The following is a 19,763-nucleotide window of genomic DNA, read 5'->3' as shown; positions in this document are numbered from 1 at the left end:
TAGCCCTCCTTCTCCCAAAATGATGTATGCGGCAGCATCAGGTAAGGAAAGACTAAACTCTGCCACGACGACACCCATTAATACCAAAAATTTCATCAACATTCATGACCCAGGTTCATAACAAGAGTGGCTCCTTGGATACAGTATTAAATGGCTGCCACCTCCTGTAGACCTGTACCTAGGATAAGTACTAATGCAGGAAAGGAAGAAAAGGTCAGCCAAAAGAATTGGAAACAAGAAAAAAAAGGGATATTGCAGCATCTTTTTCAGGTTGCATCACAATGAGCCACTTCCTTCTGGCTCACAGTTAACCCGATCACATCAATTTGAATTGTCATTCATATACAGGCTTAAGGACAAGAGGTTTCAACTAATAGATTAGCTCTAACGAAACAGAGAGCTGGAAACATTGGAGATAATTAAGAGTAGTGGAATTCTTTTTTCACTACTTAATTTTTGGAAATGGGCCGTATAGCCATTTTGAGTGTTATGGCAAACATTTCATTGAGATTACTGGTGTGCGTGTTATCATTACATTTCAATGTGGCTATGGACATTTTAAAAATGCATGCATAGTTCAAAATTCCAATTCTATACACTAAAAGGCATGAAAACTGCCTGTGGAAAACAAACACAAAATAATCAATTAAAAAATTTCAACGTAGGAAAACATCCCAAGGCACTTCACAGGAGCATAATCAGACAAAAATCGACACTGAGCCAAAGAAGGAGATATTTGGGTGGGAGACTAAAAGCTTTGTCAAAGAGTTTTTAAGGCGTGGCAAAGGAGAGACAAAGAGGTTTGGGGAGGGAATGCCAGAATTCAGGGTCTGGACTGCCGAAGGTACGGCCGCTAATGGTAGGACGAAGAAAGTGGGGGTTGAGTAAGAGGCCAGAGTTGAAGGAACGCAGAGTTCTTGGATGGTTGTTGGGCTGGAGGAGGTTATAGATAGAGAGGGATAAGGCCACGGAGGGATTTGAACACCTGGGTGTGATTTAAAAGCGAGGTGTTAATGTACCAGGGGCCAACCTAGGTCAGCGAGCACTGGGTGATGGGTGAGCAGGACTTGATGCTGGTTAGGATAAGAGCAGCAGAGTATTAGATGAGTTTGTTTATGGACGGTGGAAGGTGGGAAGCTGGCCAGGAGAGCACTGGAATAGTCTCGAGATAACAAAAACATGGATGAAGATTTCAGCAGCAGCTGGGCTGAGGCAGGGGTGAAGACGGACGACGTTACAGAGGTGAAAGTAGGCAGTCTTAGTGATGGAGAGGATATGGGATCGAAAACTCAACTCGGGGTCAAATAGGACGGCGAGGTTGAGCACAGTCTGGTTCAGCCTGAGACAGTGGCCAGGGAGGGGGATGGAATCGGTGGTTAGGGAACGGAGTTTGTGGCAGGGCCCGAAAACAAAGCCCTGGATGATTTCCTCCTTCCACCCACCCCACATTCTTGAACTCTAGCCCAGGAGTTCCCAGACCAATTGCACCATGCCACCTTGGATGAGATCAGCTAACATGGCACAGACTAAGCATCAAACTCAGGTCTTCCTGGACAACGTGGCTCAATTTCACACTAGTGAGTGCCATTAGAAGGAGCTCACATTTTTCTACTGTCCAGATGATAACTAAAGAGATCAGAAAAAAATACTATGCATACATTACTGCTTGTTAATTTCCACAAATATGGAAAAAAACTGTACAACCAACATTCATGCTCATAAATAACGGCCTGGGAGTAGGTCACTCATCTGCCCTCCCAGCTGCATCTATACCTAGACAAATATAAATTCAAATTCATAACAATCCTAAAACATGGATTCAGACACAAAGCATTATCCTGTTGAATGAGATCTATTCAGCTTGGAATACATTTTACAGCATTTACATGCAAATTTCCTGGATAACAAGTCTGATCGAAACACACCAAGCTTGCTTTATCACAACAATCAACTCATTAAGACATACCAAACACCATTTTAAAACTGATGCATCTTCATTGCGCACTCAGTGCGCACTTTGGGAAATCGCTAAATGCAAACCAGTTCTTCAAAATTGCACAATATACATGTGCATCCCATTAAACTGTTGGTAATATTCCCAATTCTAACAGATTATGGACAAAATTGCAGCACTTTCATTCCACATTAACCAAATGTAACAGATCACACTAGAATGGCTGTTGTAAACTGCTTACATATTAATTAACTATGAGGTTACATTGATGTAAGAAATGGTGAATTAGCTACTGCAAATTAACACACTGATCCTCAATCGTCTTCTGCAAAATGGGATCTTAACAACATGTACAGTGTTATACGGACTCATTCTTGACTGGATCAACAACTTGTAAGACTCCATAAGGTCTTTAGCCATTGTACTCTGCTAATCTGGTCTGCATGTCCCAAATGCATGGAAACAATCAGCAGGCCACAAAAAAGAACTACTACAAACAGGAAAACAGAAACTACTACAAAAAGGAATCTATGTACTTAAACACATGCTTAAATTGTGATTATTCACTTAAGTCCAGCTGCCCAGCTTCCACTTACATTGGACAACATCAGGTAATGGAGAATATATACATCGTATCCAAATAGCCTTATGCAGAACACTATAGTGGCTCAACTGCTGCCACGGCTAAGATCAACTAACCCAGTACACATCAGAAACTGAACATGGGACCTTCTGATCTATGGCTTAGTGTTCAAAACGGTGGCATGGCCCATCATACTACACACACTTCCCTATAACTGGCCATTTGTTAAATTGCAGTATGTGAAACCTGGCAGTGCACAAATTAGCGCCCATGTTTGCCTATATAATAGTGGCTGCATGTGGAACGCAATCCATTGGTTGCAAAGCACTTTGAGACGTGCCGAAATAGTGGTAAGGTACAACATAAATGCAAGTTCTTTCATTCTTATCTCCCTTTGCCGCAAAACACAGTTACTCCTCTATTGTAAAATACATTAATAGCTTCTAAATGTCCCCTAACCCCGAAGGAAAAATTTGTTACAGCTCTAATTTTTGATTTTCCCTTTAAAAATGGAAATTTAAAAACTTACATTACTTTATCAGCTTCACAAAAGATGGAAAGCTTTCATCTTTGTTCTAAGTATTAAATTACCATGATGTGCATTCCGTGTAGCTCGACATTAATACATCGATCCAATTAAAATACATTCACAGTAGTTTGCGTTCAAACATTTAAAGGGGAACATCAGTGATTTTATCAAAATGTCTCGTTGAATTTACACCATTACCCATAATGGTGATTTTAAAATTTTAAAAAGGTAAGCAGGGTCTCTTTGGGGTCAAAGTAGCTCTAAGATGACATGCTTCGCATTAGAAGTTTGGAACTAAGTCAATCCACTATGGCAGGTCCAACAGTCTGATAACTCAGCCAGAGTAGGTGCATAGTTCTCCAGGGAACTGTTGTTAATTAACAAATCAGGCTGTCTTATTAATGTAACCTAGAGGGTGGGCCTGTTAGTGTGGACAGGATTCTTCCCACTCAATTCCAGATAACTCTGCAAGCCAAGTCCTAAAATGGTTAATATTCTCTAACTGGGAAGCAGCAGAAAGCTTACTAGTTCTGTATTGGTAGAATGCATGGTTTAGCTGGTTAAATTCAAGCAGTGCCCCTGGGTATGTCTAAGCTTTGGCTTGGCCATTCTGCATGTAAGCTCTCTGGACTTTGGTAAGTGGGGTATGTCTCTATGGCAAGAAAGTATGCACTCTACCAGTGTGCATTTCTCAGTAGCATGGTTTGAAGGTTCTTAAATTGAAACTAACGATATTCTATTGCTGCTTGCTCCCACTAGACAGATCTTCACCATTCAGGTAGATCCATCCAGTAACAAAAAAAGGTCTCCCCAGCTGCCATGCTTAGCAAATTTGACAATTTTACTTTGATATTGGATGTGTGAGATCCGCATATCAGGAGCCTGCTGCACTAGTGCAACATTAAAACTGCTTCAGACATAGTGATGGATTTCCACAAGTCAGGCACCTGGCAGACCAAAAAGACAATTAAAGTTTAAAAAAATAGGGTCAGACTTTTTTCAATTAAATTACTATCAGAGACCATGTGAATGAATAGCCTGCTATATTGTATGCATTTGGGAAAGACATTATGCCTGATCTTTGATGAACTAGGGGAAAATGAGACATTAATTACTCACAAAATGGTCACTTTCACCAAGGCGTAGATGGTTCCATGTGAGGCAGAAAAGTTCAATTTTTTGTTTACACTGGACGCCAGAGACTTGTAAAAACCTTTAATAGCAAAGCTTTTCATAGGTAAAATAAAGTTACAATTTGTCCACCTTTTTACAGTTGTACATTTACTTTACCCTTTCAACATCAGTTTTTTCAGTTACACAACTATCAGTTACTGCACAGCACATTATTTTCTTGTTGCAATTGCACAAAATTGCAGGTTTACTTTAAGTCAACATGCAATTTTTAGAAAACTAGTCAACAATTTCAAAAGGTTTGTGTTAGCACAGACTAAGGAGCAGTCTGAAGTACTGCTTGTGTGCATGTGATGGTTAAAAAGTTACATGCCCGGTTAATTCCATCTTCTAGTGTGTATTTTGTTATTTTAAAATCCAAATAGCTACATAAAGCTAGGACTTGTTGGTACAGTTGGTCAATTAACACCATTCTTTTATCTCTGGGACCCAAGTTAAAATGCAACCCAGACGGACAGGATTAAAGTCTTACGGCTGTAACTGAAGTCATTTCAAACCAGTTACAAACAGGGACAAATCCAAAACACAAAATTGCCCATTATTCAGCACTAAGCCGACTATCTTATTCCGGCCATAAAGGGCAGTTGATATAGAAAATGCTGCAGTCAGATTGCAGATAGGAGAGAGAGATTTATATTAAATCTAACCTAATCTGAAAGTGTCTGATGCAAACACTAAGAATAGAATCCCTCACCTTAATGAGCATGAAATTTAAAGTCTTCAAGTCTATGTTTTTAAGCATTCTCTAAGTGTAAACTTAAAATGTATTTCAATTGGTAACATTAACAATACAGATGAACTATGAGCTTTGAATATGTACTTATATTACAAAGTTCTGATCTGATTGTTATATTTAACTTTCAACAACTGGCAGTTAAACTATTTGATATTTTTAATATCTCCTTCAGATGTGGGCGACCTTGGCAAGGCCACATTTATTGCACATCCCTAGTTGTCATGGAAAGGTGGGCCACCTTTACCTTGTTTTTACAACTCAGTGGCTTGCCACGCCATTTCAGTGGGCATTAGGAGTCAACTACATAGTGTGGGACTGAAGTCACATGCAAGCCAGTCTGGGTAGGGACGATTTTTGACAATTCAGCAGCATTCATGGTAATTTTTTTCTAGCGCCAGGCACAAATAACCAGATTTATTGAATTCAATTTCACAACTTGCCATGATGGAATTCAAATTCATGACCTCTGCACTGCTTGTCCAGTACCATAACCACTACACTACCATACTCCAACTGGTCCAAGGCCAGCTACCATGCCGCACATTGAGCCTACTGTCTGTTGTAGTCTCATGGGCAGCCTATGATGGTAGGGTGGGAATATGGGACCTGCTCACATCAAAAATGGGTGATAGGAAAGTTTATCCACTAGAAGCTATTTTAAATTGTCAGTTTCTGGAAAGGAATCCTTAGCTCAGACAATGGTGAACATGCTGACCATTACTTTAATAATATATTCGTCTAACTCGGAAACTCATTTCCCAAAATGAGCACTGCAGTATCGGGTGATGTCATGCCATCTTATATTGATTGAAGATTTCTCTATAGGATGCCCCTCCCATGGGTTAGGGAGTTTATCCAAAAGTAGTTGAGCCATACAGGCTAAGAAAACTTGGTTTCAATCCCCAATTTCGGCCAATTTAGCCGATAGAAAGACCCGCATTTATATAGCACCTTATCGTGTCTCTCAAACGTATTCCATAGAATTAATTACTTTGAAGTGCAGTGAACTATGTAGGCAAACTCAAGCTATTTTGTGCACAGCAAGATCTCAAACAGCAATGAGATCGATGGCTGGTTAATTTGTTTTGGAAAGTGTTGATTCAGGGAACAGCCTTGGCCAGGACACCAGGAAAACTCACTGATCTTTTTCAACTGAGATGCCGTTCGCCCGAACAAACAGATAGGACCTCAGTTTAACGTCTCATCAGGAGAGTTGGAATCATAGAAGGAGTAGAAAATTTATACGAAAAATATCCTGATCAAACTTAGAATCTTAACATAGGAGGCCATTCTGCCCATTGTGCCTGTGCCAGCTCTTTGAAAGAGCCATCCAATTAGTACCGCTCTCCCACTCTTTCCCCATAGCACTGCAAATCTTTCTTTTTCAAGTATATATCCAATACCCTTTTGTAAGTTTCTTTTGCGGGAACTATGGCCATTGCTACTCAAAGCCAAATAAAAGGATGGCATTTCTTAAAAGAGCACATTTTTTTGAAACAAAGTAATGTTACAATTATGAATTTTAGTATACATGCACTACAATTTTCATTGTACATAATGCTTGTGAACATGAATTATCTGTGAAAAGTAACATACACCACTGTATTGTACCGACGTGCTAATACGGGCATCGTACATTTGTGACGAAAACAGCATTTAATTTCTTTGCAATTAATCTGGGGAAATGGTTTGCAAAATGGATACAGGATGGGAAGGGCCAGGCTTTGATGAGATTATTACTGATCCTCCCCCAAGCAGCCAGAATATTTATCTGGGCTCCCATGCAACCTCAACCACTGAAAGTGGCTATATTTTGTGTGAACTGGAAAACGAAAAAAAGTTTTGAGTTTATGGAGAGTAAAACATGATTAAAGGGAGCAGAAAACATCACAAGAGAAACACACCACAATGCTGTTTACTTACAACAGCAGCATATTAGCACGGACATTCACCAATGCTCCCTCACTCACACCCACCAAGTTAACAATTGTCCAAAGTTCCAGTTCTCTGCAAAACATGCCTCACTTAATTCACATTCAACTTACTGGCTCGATAGCTGGCCTGGGAGTGAGGTATTAACAAAAGGCTACACATAGTTAAGACTGACCAGAATTAATTCATGTCAATTCCAGCTGCTATGGTGCAGCCAACAATGCAATTTAGTATATATTTGGTAACAGGTTTAGACTATTATCAATGTAACAAGTTAGCAGTACAACTGACTCCACCTCAAAAAGCTGTTTGCATTCTAAATTCCACACTGCAATGCAAATGGGGCAAACTCAAAGTACCAACAGCTTTAACACATTATATAAATACAAGATATATAGTCCGGTTCATAGACTCTGAAAAGGCCAGGTAGACAAACATTTCAAAAACCTTATCTTCACCTGTAATGTTCTGGAATTAGCAACTTAATCACTATTTGGCAATATATAGTTATTTCCCCCCTAGCGTTGCTCGCAGCAAGTCAGGATATGTTGTTTGGAAATAGAAGTATCAACAAATTGTGACAGGAAGTATTACATTGCCCATAACTAGTTGATGAGTATGAATAATCTTTAAATAGAAGATGGAGAGAATTGGGAGACTTCAGAAACTTGCTCACAGAACTACCTCCTGGCGAGAACCTGCAACTACATTGTGACAGTTGACATTACAAAATTGAATATGAAATGCTGACACAGCAATTTACAATGGTAAATACTGACACTGAAGCATGACCAAAAATCATGACAAACAGCAGCAAGATTTGTGGGCAGACTGTGTGAGCTCTACCCGAGATTTTTAATAAACTATAGTTTATATAATGAGCACTTTACAGGTTTTACAAGTCCAAAAATTAGCATAAATGAATGGAACTATAATGCTTTTCTCTCCCTAATTTCAATTCTTCTTGCTTCTCCAAAAACTGAAATTTCCTATGTTAGCGTTGAATTGTATTTCCATCACAGCTCAGGTGAGTTAGTACGAACTATTTTACCCTTTGAATTATTTTGTAGTATATTATGTACAAGTCAATCCTTTCCAAAGCTATAAATATTGTCATATGTTTACCATATATACAATTTCCCTCATCTCTACCCACTATTTACAAAAAGCTGAAGCACATGCCAATTCTTCAAATGCAGATCCAGCATCATTTTAGCTTTCAGTACAGGATTGTGCTCAGTTGGAGCCTGAACCCTGTACTTTGGTTCTTTAAAAAATGTATAATGTAGTAAAGGCAATCAAATTGTCATCTTGTAAAGGTTAATTGAGGCATGAAGATTTCTCCTTTAACTTCAGTAAAAACAAAACATCATAAAAAATGTGAAACATAAGATTGATTGGAGTAGTCTGTTACTTTACAAAAGCCTTGAAATCAAGCATGTTTACCTAGAGCTGACTGGAGTGCTTTTTTAGAACTTAGCTCTTCTTTCAGTGGAGCAAAACAAAATTCAGCACATTTTTGCCAAACACTGAATGGTTGGAACCCTTTCAAATTTCTACTAGAGATTACTGCTGTTAAAAATGCTACTAATCCAAAGGCCTTTGAGTAGCTAAAAGACAACCTATACACCAGCATTTTCATTACTATTGCGACAAAAAATGATCTAACACTTAGCTTAGTATTGGCTTCTTTAATTAATACACAGAGGTTTAAAAAAAAAGTTTTACTCAGAAATCATTTCCCAACTTAACTTAATACAATTGTTACAGATATTAGACAGTTTGTCAGTGCCTAGAGTCAGAGGGAGAGGCAAGCCACTCAATTCAAATACAAACATCTTGGGGGACTTGTTCAAATATGTGTTTGATGGCATTCTTTTGAATTTAACAGTTATTTAAATTTGCTTAGTCCTGGTCACTTTTCTTAAAAAAAGGTATTTTTATTAATATGGACTCTTATTTAAAAAAGTGAGTTGGTCTGAGATAGTCAGGCCAGATAGCTTCCACAAATGGTGAACAAAAAACTACGTAGATTAGTATTCCTTTCACAATTCAGCATGGCAGTTACAAACCACTTATTTTTAAAACTACTGAAAAATATGTTGGGTAACTGCTGCTCACTTGTTTTATTTTAAAGGGCAATTAATGCCAGTCAAAATCTAGCATGGTGTTACCTGCTGCTGGCTAAAATATATAGGACACTAGAAACAGTAGTGTCAATCTAGAAACCTTTTTTTAAAATCAATAATCAATTTTGCTGATTAAAAAGCCATCATGTTTAAATTAAAGCCCAAGACCAATTCTAGGTTTCCCATGATGTATTTCAACAAGCAGCAATATTTTTCAACATTGATTTAAGACAAATATGCTTTTCAGTATGGGAAAACACTCCCTAACGCATTTTAAGCACTATATAAATGCAATGAATTGTTATAACTTAGAGTTGATTTTGTGGAGTTGGTGTCAATTTCAATTTAGCATTTTAGTTTCTGCATCAAAACATAGAACTGGGGAAAACAAACTCAGTAAAAATTGAAAAACTATTTCAATACAGTAATGACTGAAAAATCATTTTCGTGACTGTAGAAAATCAGTGACACCATATTATGGATGAATGACAAAAAGCTGTTTACTTTGGGAGATTTTCTTAATAGGTGCTACATGACATGTCAAAACTTCGACTGCTGAATTGCCAAGCATAAGTTTTCTTAAAACCAACTGACATTGATAAGTGTTGTGAACTAGTAGTGATGGTTCCTGTGCAAATAATTTTCCATCATCTCATTTTACCCCTTTACAGCTGAAAATTCATATTGGTTGCATTTTAGCAACTGATTTACAGTAAAGTATTTAAAAAGCTATATATTCAAGTTAGAGTAAAAATTAAATTACTCTCAGCCAGAAAATTTACATAAAGCTGGTGTAAACACCCGAACCCCAATCCACTGACTGCCCAGTTCTCAACCATCCTCTCTCTACCACAAGCCCTAATCCCCAATATAAGTAATTTTCTGTGTACAAAACCTTAGTGCATACATGGACTTGTAATGTCCACATGATATATGAAGTGAAATAGCAGAAGCAGTAAGCATATCCCCCACAGAATAAGTTCAGTTCAGAACATCCCTACACAAAATTGAGTATCTCTATGAAGCTAAAGAAACTACCGTTCATTTGACTAAAACTTAATTTCAATTAAATGAAATGAATTAAAAGTACATTAAAATAAGGCCAGTTTAAAAAGTTATCAAGAAACATACCTTATCACTGAGTTAGTGTTTTTCCTAAATAGGTTAAGCAATCCATCCAGAATTAAGTTGATAATTTTGAATATGTTCAACACAGAAAGTTTCTTTTAATTCACATTTACACTAGTGGATTGACAGTCATGAATATCAGGTTTCAGTTTTTTTAAAATTGAAATTTGTAGGTTTTGGTGGTTCTGATGATTACTCATTAAGGTAGAACAATTTACATGTTAAACATTTTAATGCATTTTGCCAGATCTTTTTTGTCTACACTAATTTGATTTCTTTTTTGGAAAAAAAGATATATTGAACTAATTAGTTCTACCTCAACACTATATGGTATTGCCAAACATCCTCGATGTTAAATGAGTATGCCAAAATCAGGATGAGACAAAATACTGTTTGCATTGTATAATAAATGCGTCCAAAAATTAATGTACGATGCATGTACTATAGTACTGAGACATACTTTCGCTCACACCACGTGCAAAACAAGCTCTTTCCTCCTCCCCCCCCAAAATATCGGAATCCATTTTGACCATTCTCCACTAACATTAAAGATAAATGTCCAGAGGCACAAACACACATGGATCCCGATGATTTTCCATTCCTGTGCAGTGATAAAACCGTGCATCTTCTCTGCTGTCGTAGTGCATGTCCGTATTCTTTCCAGTTAAATTCCATGTGACACTCGGTTAATCTACAGCACACTCAGTACATGCTGGAATGAATCATCATGCGCCCCTCCCCCACCCCTTATCTCTTTTAATGTTTTCTTGTTAAACCGAACATTTTGGAACGCAGCCGAAATAAAAAAAAAGGCCTCTAACAGGGCCGCGGCGTATATCAAATAAAATAAGTGAAATGTAACGATCCAGGATGGGCGTGTGTATTTATATACAGATATATATATATATATATTCGGATACGCAAGAACCTCAGCACCGCGTCGGCCCTGGGCTGAAACTCTGCCGACTGAAGGGACTCAGGCTGAAGAAAATACCCCGGGGCCTAAACGTGAACCTCATGTATTTTTTTTTTAAACTCATCCTGAGGAGAAATAGTCTCTCCTTTTTCCCGACTGCGGAGTTGTTCTTTTTTTCCACTTGGGTTTACGGTTTGCTAAGGCGCTGCGCTGCCATGCCTCGCTCTCCTTACCTTTATATTGTTACTAGCCATTTTGCTGCTTTTGAATGAGATAACTCATGCTTCCCCGTTTGCCGCCATGTTGTCTCGTACGCGAAACCCGATGCGCCTGCGCGCTGCGCGCACAGCAGCAACCCCCCCCTCTCCCTCTCCTTCCCCCGCGCGCTCCCGTTGGTTAGTGGCCTGGGCGCCTTTTTGCTTTCTGATTGGTTAATCCACGAATTGCGCGGTTCTACCAATGGCCCGTAAGAATCAAACATTGCGGTCACTGATTGGTCAAATAGCGCGCGTCTGGAGAAATTCTGCACGGGGATTGGTCGCCTCCCGGCGTGGGTCATCTGTACGCCTTTCCCATTGGTCGTCTTGCAAAACTTCTTTCAACCTGGTTGGATGGGGGAAGGTGGGGAAGAGATACGCTTCATATTTTTAAATAACAACTGAAGTACTTCATTGGGCTTCTGCAAATTTGCTTTTGCGTTTGGTTATAGACATAACACAAAAAAAAAATCCAAATTGATAGTAAATTACTCATAGGTTATTTCAGTCTCCAGCAATTAAATATTAATCTCCTGGGGACTGCTGCAAACAACCCAGAAGAAAAATCATTGGGACACTAAAAAAAATGGTGTTTTTTCATTTTTTTTTGCACACTTTTGTTTATTAGTTATATATGGAGATAGTGGGGGGAGGGGGAGGCTATTTGACTGGGGGTGGGGGTGCGGTTGGAGACAGGAGGTTATTAGATGAAACCACTAGGAATACACCCAACCAGAGTTAGCAACCCTAATCAAGTCTCATTCATTTGCTGTGAAACTCATTAATTTTAGTTTAAAAATGTAACCTGTTCTGATATGTTTCGCTCTGCAACTCTATATTTCAGAGTTTGTGACCATTCTGACTGTTTTGCATCATAATTCCCATTGCTCACATTACCTTGCTGCCCCGGCTACACCAGCAAAGGGTAAGAATTCTTCCCTGAATCAACACCAAAACAGATTACAATCTATTCTGCTTAATTCAAATTATTGGATAATTCAAATTTTTAACTTAAAAAAAAAACCACTGAAAATTACTGGAAGTAGACCGTCTCTGGTCATTCAATCATTCGATGTCTGCGGGACCACGCTGTGTGCAAATTCACTGCCATGTTCCTCGATAACAACAGTGAATTAGGATTGTCAACTCTTCTGAATTGGCCAGGACTCTCCCAGAATGGAAGATGAATCTCCCCGGCACTGCTGCTGGCGACCCAAGAGATCTCTGATCCACGCTCCCACCAGGACTCATCGATCCATACTTTCAAAGATGGGGCAGCCCTTTAAATTTCTTGCCGGAGCAGCGGACCTACCCCCCCAACTCCACAATGTCACCGCCCGCCGAAACAGAAAAAAACGTCTTCCACTCCTTGACGTCACCATCCGCCGCTGCTTAGTGATGTCACTGCCTGACACCTCCCACAGCCCATCTGCTAGCTTCGGTGTCACTCCTGCGCGTGGAATATCAGTTAACGACTGTTTCGCCACTCCCCCACATGGGCTCGCCTCGTGCCCACTTGGCTTGAAGAATATTGGGAGGGGATTAACGAGGTCATTTCCAGCGGATGGGGTGACTTCCGGAAACTGGGCCGGGTTGGGCTGGAAGAGGGTGAATGGGGATTGGGGTTAGTGAGGGAGAGACAATGACCGAGATTGGTGGATTGGGACTTGGGCGAGGCGAGCAGGGGAGAGGGCAAAAGGGGGCTGGAGACTAGGGAATTGGGGCTCGCGGGGGAAGAGGGAGAGGATACCGGAGACTGGGGGTCAGGGGGTTGGGGCGCAGGCGGAGGTGAGAGAGGGAGATCGGGGAATGGGGGTGGGGCGCAGCGCAGCATTTCCCGTATCTGCTCTGTGTAACTCCTCTATCTCCTCCCCACCTGGTTCTTTGCCTTGCCCTCCTGTATCTTCCTCAGGTGCTCATTATCCATGTGTGAGCCAGGTTACCTTGTAAGACATAACAGCTGACCCTGACCCTGCCCTCGCCCGACATCCACTGATAGTGAGCCCTGCTGGAAACTGGATAGTGATCAGGAATAGGAACCCTGACTGATCTTCCCTCTCCGTCTCCCTATCCTAAGATCAGTGGCTAGTGATCAGGAATAGGAACCCTGGCTGATCTTCCCTCTCCCTCTCCCTATCCTAAGATCAGTGGCTAGTGATCAGGAGTAGGAAGCCTGGCTGATTTTCCCCCTCTCAATCCCAGAGTCAGTGGATAGTGACCAGGAGCAGGATCCCTAGCCACTGTTCCTTTTCTCTATCCTACAGTCAGCGGGTACTGATCAGGAGCAGGAAACCTTGCTGATGTTCTGTTCCTCTATCCCATGACAGTGGATAGAGATCAGGGTTAGGGTCAGGTGGTCAACCTTCCAGGATTGTTTGGGAGTCTCCAGGAATGGAAAATTAATCTCCTGGGCACTACTGCTATCAACCTGGAGGAAATGTAGAGTTTGTACTTTGCATTCGCAGTTTACACCTGTGGTTTGGGCCTGTGTACTTTCTTCACCTACTCACGGGTGGCCTCCTGGTTCTCGGAATTACTCGCACAACAGCGGCTGGCACAAAAAATGCAGGCAAAAATGCTCAACTACAAGGAGGCTCAACCTTTATAAGGTAAATGCAATAACATCTACAAACTGTGGGCAAGCATCACGTGAACAGATGTCAGTCATGTGATGAGACGTCACCTGATCCAACCAGAGTTGGCAACCCTACAGTGACTACTGCACTTCAGAAGTAATCCTTGTGTTGTTAAGTATTTTAGTATGTCAAGAGGGTGCGAAAGGCACTAAAGAAATGCAAGTTCTTTCTTGCTTTCTAACTCACAAATACTACAAGCATGAGTACAATCTAGGCCTAAATCATGAAATAGTTTTTTTTCTGGTAAATCATTGCTTCCAGTTCATCATCACATTTATACAACATATGCACTGCAAAGTTATTAACCTCCTTCTTAAAAAGCCAGTCTTCAACTCCTCTGTCTGCTTGAACTACAACCCTGATCTCCAACTTTCCCTTTCTCTCCAAAGTCCTCAAATGTGTGAATGCCATCTAACTCCGTGATCATCACTTCCACCATTCCCTGTTCAAGTCCCTCCAGTTTGTTTTCCATCCCACCCACAGTGCAAAGACCACCCTCATCAAGGTCACCATCAACAGCCTATGTGACTGCAACAGCGGTGTCCTATTCCTTCTCATCCTCTTCACGGGCATCACTACAATTGACCATTCGATACTCTGCCACCATCTCTCCTTTAGTCCAATCTTGCAGCAGTATCCTTTCCTGGTTTTCTTCCTACCAGTCCCAATTGAGTCAGTTCATCTCCTTCAATATCTTCTCCTGCTTTGCCCACGTGATTACTTCCAACAAGCCACAGGACTCCATCCTTAGCCCCTTCATATTTCTTGTTTACGATGCCAACATCATCTGCTAATGTGGAGTCAGCTTCCATCTGAATACCAATGACACCTAACACTATGCCATCATTGCTGCTCCCACTTCTTTTTGTCATCCAACAGGCTGTGGGATAGATGAGCCAGAACTTCCTTCAGCTCAACATTGGCAAAACCAAAACCATCCTTTACGCTTCCAACAGAAACTTCACACCTGTAGTGCTGATTCAATCTCCTTCCCCAGCTACGTGCAGCCTTGACAGCATACTTCCACCTCTGCCCCTACTTGATTGCTGCTAAAACCCTCATCGACACCTTAATCACCTGAAGGTTTGATTTCTTCAATGCACTCCCTGCTGACCTTCCCACCTCCATCCTACACAAACTTTAATTCATCCCAGATCTACCACATTGTCAGTTGAATGAACAGGTTCGAGTAGGGAGCAGACGAAACACCCGGAATGCACAAATGTCACTGTGCAAGCAAACTGGGCACTAAAACTCCCAGAATACATTTAAGGCCTACCCCCTTTCGAGTTTAATAAATATCACCACAGAAAGCAAGTTCAGCTGAAGGAGATGGAGAATCTCTCTCTACTGTATGCAATTTCATAATGTATCATTATTTACATAAGAATTGGTTACATACCTGCAGTCAGTGAATTAAGTGCTAATTATTTGTTGTTGAGTGAAAAATCCAGAAACTGCGTGAGGTTTTTTTGTATAATAAATTGATAACTTTATGTTTTATGCTGTTACCATTAGACTTTTGTCCAAAAAAAACTGTGGGGCTCTTAGCTCAGGTAAATAATATTTTCTACAGCAAAATCTGGATGTGTTTATGATTGAAGCTAATATTAATTACTGTCTGCAAGCCTCACCCCATTCCACCCACTTCCAAAAAATGCAATAATTGCTGACCTAATTTTGAGATCTCAATTTGGACCTATCTTTAATTCACCCTCTTCTCAAATTCTTCCAGAGCTTGCATGCTGCAAAGTCAATGGTATCAGAAGCAGCAATCTTACTACTGCTGATGGGGAGATTCTTTCATGCAGCTTTTAAAAATTGTAGAACCTGGCACGAATCCAATTCTTCTCTTTACCTCTAAACTTAGCAGAGAGCAACGTGTTTTAGCAATCACAGAAGAAACCCCACGGTTACAAGATAAAAGCATTTGAAATACTTGGGAAAACTTTACTTTCACACCAACAGCATGAGACAGACTAGCAGTGGATGTACATAATGGAATTAATAATCCACAGATTGGACGACTATAGGATAGGAGAAGAAAGTCTTGTAGATGAAATATTAGGATGCTTCCTTAAAAAGAGTAGGTACCTTATTAACTAGACCTATTACTCATGGTATGTAAGACAGCAAATCAATATTTATAATAGCTGAAATAACACCATAAGGGAGGGGTGAATGGTTGGAGTGACCCCAGGAGAGCTGGTGTTAACTGGAACTAGCAAAATTATCACAATACTAAAATGGCCTATCTGGTGCATAAATAATTTATCAGAATACATTAAGCTAAGGCTTTGCAAAACAGGCTACAGGTGATGATAATTTTAATTTAGGACCACATGACAAAAGATAATCATAAAATGGCTTAATTTACTCAGTGCTATTACGAAGTAAGAAGTTACATTTAAGTTTAATTTTATCTTTCCAATCTCTATCAAAGCATTGTTTTAATTAATATATTCTTCCATGTACTAGTTAGTCCCTTCTTGAAGTATAAATTCCAATGTTCATATGTAGAAAAGTGAAATGCTGGCTCAAAGCTCTGGAGATGGTGCCCTGTTACGAAACATTGAGTGTGCCTGTATATACCTTTCCCTTAAAGTTATATTGTTGAAATTCCTGATGACCTTCACATTGTATTTATGCAACTTTAAAAGAAAAACAATTCCTCTTCCAGGGATAGTGTGTGTACAATTCAAGGAAGACATTTTAAGCCACGCCAGGGGCTATTTTTACTTTTGTCATTTCATCATAAACTGACAAAGAACCACACGTTCCCCTTTCAGATACAGAAGCAGTAAAAACGTTATTTTTTCAACTATATTTATTTTCACCAAAACATATTTAGAATGACAAAGGTACACGCACACGACAGGATGCAGTAATTTTAGCATTAGATATCTTACATATATAAGACCATAAGAGATAGGAGCAGGAGTAGGCCATTCGGCCCCTCAAGCCTGCTCTGCCATTTAATGAGGTCATGGCTGATGTGATTTTTACCTCAACTCCACTTTCCTGCCTTTTCCCCATATCCTTTGACTCTCTTGCTGATCAAAAATTTGTCTAACTCAGCCTTGAATGTATTCAATGACTCAGCCTCCACAGCTTTTTGGGGTAAAGAATTCCAAAGATTCACAACCCTCTGGGAGAAGAAATTCCTCCTCATTTCTGACTTAAATGGGTGACCCCTTATTCTGAGTCTATGCCCCCCTAGTTTTAGATTCCTCCATGAGGGGTAACATCCTCTCAGCATCTACACTATCGAGTCCCCTCAGAATCTTGTATGTTTCAATAAGATCTCCTCTCATTCTTCTGAACTCCAATGAGTATAGACCCAACCTGTTCAATCTTTCCTCATAAGACAACCCTTCCATACCCAGAATCAACCTAGTGAACCTTTTCTGAACTGTCTCCAATGCAAGTATGTCCTTCCTTAAATAAGGGCACCAGAACTGTACGCAGTACTCCAGGTGTGGTCTCACCAGCACTCTGTACAGTTGTAGCATGACTTCCCTGCTTTTATACTCCATCCCCCTAGAAATAAAGGCCAATATTCCATTTGCCTTCCGGATTACCTGCTGCACATGTATGTTGACTTTTTGTGTTTCATATACGAGGACACCCAGATCCCTCTGTACCGCAGCATTTTGTAGTATTTCTCCATTCAAATAATATTTTGCTTTTTGATTTTTCCTCCCAAAGTGGATGACTTCACATTTTCCCACATTATATTCCATCTGCCAAATTTTTGCCCATTCGCTTAACCTGTCAATATCCCTTTGCAGACACTTTGTGTCCTCATCGCAACTTGCTTTTCCACCTATCTTTGTATCGTCAGAAAATTTGGCCACAAGACACTCTGTTCCTTCATCCAAGTCATTGATATATATTGTAAATAGTTGAGGCCCCAGCACTGAGCCCTGCGGCACCCCACTAGTTACAGATCGTTTGCACAAGCATATTGGGTATATACACTGGTAACACATTAGTATCAAGCATGCCTTTTCAATTATTTACTGTTATTTTTAAAGGTTATGCAATTCAGCAAGTAGAAAAATACAGGAAAGAACTTGCATTTATATAGGACCTTTTATATCTTCAGGACATGCCAAAGCACTCCACACCCAATTAAATCCTTATGAAGTGATGACACTGTGGTCACGTAGGCAAACATGGCAGCCAATGTGAACATAGCAAGGTTTCACAAACAGCAATTTTTAATCTAAGGATTGATATGCCTGAGCCATCTGATCATATAAATTTACGGCAGAGAAGGCAGCCATTAGGCCCATCATGTCTACACCGGCCGAAAAAGAGCTATCCAGCCTAATCCCACTTTCTAGTTCGAGTACCTGCTCTAAAGTTTTTAAGGCTACTATAAGAATGTGGCATCGGTTAAAAAGGATATAGGCTTTATCCCTTCAAATGGTAAAAGCAGACAGCCTTGGTGCACTAGCCCAATAAATGATTTAGTATAAAATAGACCTTCCCTCTTTTCCCAAGATGCAAGTAGTTTTTTTGGCTACCTACCCACACTAGGGAAATTTACTCAAACTCTACCTGAAGCTTGAGAAAAATCATGATAAAGTGAACTTGCATGAATGCTAAAGCTAAAATCACTCAACTGCAATTCAAAAAGTTATGGGGAGAGGTCAAAGGTTACACAGGGTTGTGGAGGGGAGGAAGTGGAGCCCCTTAATAAATTTCACTTCAACCACTGCTCTCTACAGGTCATCACCTATAAGGCTGCAGGGGCAATTTGGGGTGAAAAGGCTTGTAACTACATTTCACGTGGTGAGTAGTTTGTGGCATAGGATTGAAGAACAAAGTTAGTTAGTTGGTAGTTCGTTTGGAAGTACTTAATATGAAAGCCAATTTAGAGAATCATATACATTTTCTTTAATCACATTAATTAATCTTTTTCCTCTAATTTTCTCCTTGTTCTTCCAGTTCTAATTTCGTAAAAGGATCAAATCAAGAATGAAACTTTGCATGTTCTACAGTTGTTTTTAAAACATATGGCAGGGGAAGAGAATCAGGATTGTATAATAAAGGGCAATTTGTTGAGATACTGAATGGAAAATGGAAATAAATGCAAACATCTCCCAAACATGTTTTCCTATCCAGCATGACATCTAGCTAGAGTGTCAAAGCAAGAGATTGGCTATGGGTAGTTGCAGGCAGCGATCCTGCTAATTTCTCTGGTACAAAACATGAACGCTAATCAGAAGTAGTGATCCTAGATCTATGGTTTTTGTCTTGGGCACAATTAATCCACTTTACATAATGAAATTCTCAAGGTAAATAAAGATCATCTCCAAAGAGACTTTTGACTCTGACCTATAGAGATGAGATTAAAAATATTGAGACTGCATCAATCCATAAGAGATCACTAAATGCTGCTGAAGCCATCATCCTGGCCAACCTCCTATTCTCCACCCTCCATAAATTTCAGCTTATCCTAAACTCTGCTGCCCATATCCTAATTTGCATCATGCCCCGCTCACCCATCACCCCTGTACTCACTGACCTATATTAGCTCCCAGTCCCCAACACCTCCAGTTTAAAAATTCTCATTCTCTTATTCAAATCCTTTCATGGCCTCGTCCCTATCTCTGCAATCCTATAACTCTGGCCTTTTCTGCATCCCCCACTCCACCATTGGCAACTGTACCTACAGTCATCTAGGCCCTAAATCTCTGTTTCTCCACCTCCCCTTTCTCCTAAAAACCTACATCTTCGACCAAATTTTTACTCACCTGTTCT

At 40.1% G+C, this 19,763-nt stretch overlaps 1 protein-coding gene across 2 annotated transcripts in view; it reads right to left on the bottom strand.

Moving 5' to 3' along the window:
* The window catches only part of usp10 (ubiquitin specific peptidase 10), a 95,146-nt gene extending 83,727 nt beyond the window's left edge, over positions 1 to 11,419 (bottom strand). Inside the window, exon 1 of one of the 2 annotated variants that reach the window (XM_067998118.1) lies at positions 11,332 to 11,419. In XM_067998118.1, the coding sequence (XP_067854219.1) occupies positions 11,332 to 11,352 (21 nt within the window). In that variant the 5' untranslated portion in view covers positions 11,353 to 11,419. Of the gene's footprint in view, positions 1 to 10,759; positions 10,841 to 11,331 lie in introns of those variants that run through there. The other variant, XM_067998117.1, reaches the window with a different exon arrangement.
* Between the last annotated feature and the right edge of the window lie 8,344 nt (positions 11,420 to 19,763).

This window comes from Heptranchias perlo, chromosome 16 (assembly GCF_035084215.1).
Source record: "Heptranchias perlo isolate sHepPer1 chromosome 16, sHepPer1.hap1, whole genome shotgun sequence".
Taxonomy (NCBI): Eukaryota; Metazoa; Chordata; class Chondrichthyes; order Hexanchiformes; family Hexanchidae; genus Heptranchias; species Heptranchias perlo.
The sequence above is the reverse complement of the archived record's forward strand: the minus strand, read 5'-3'. Positions and strand labels throughout refer to the sequence as shown.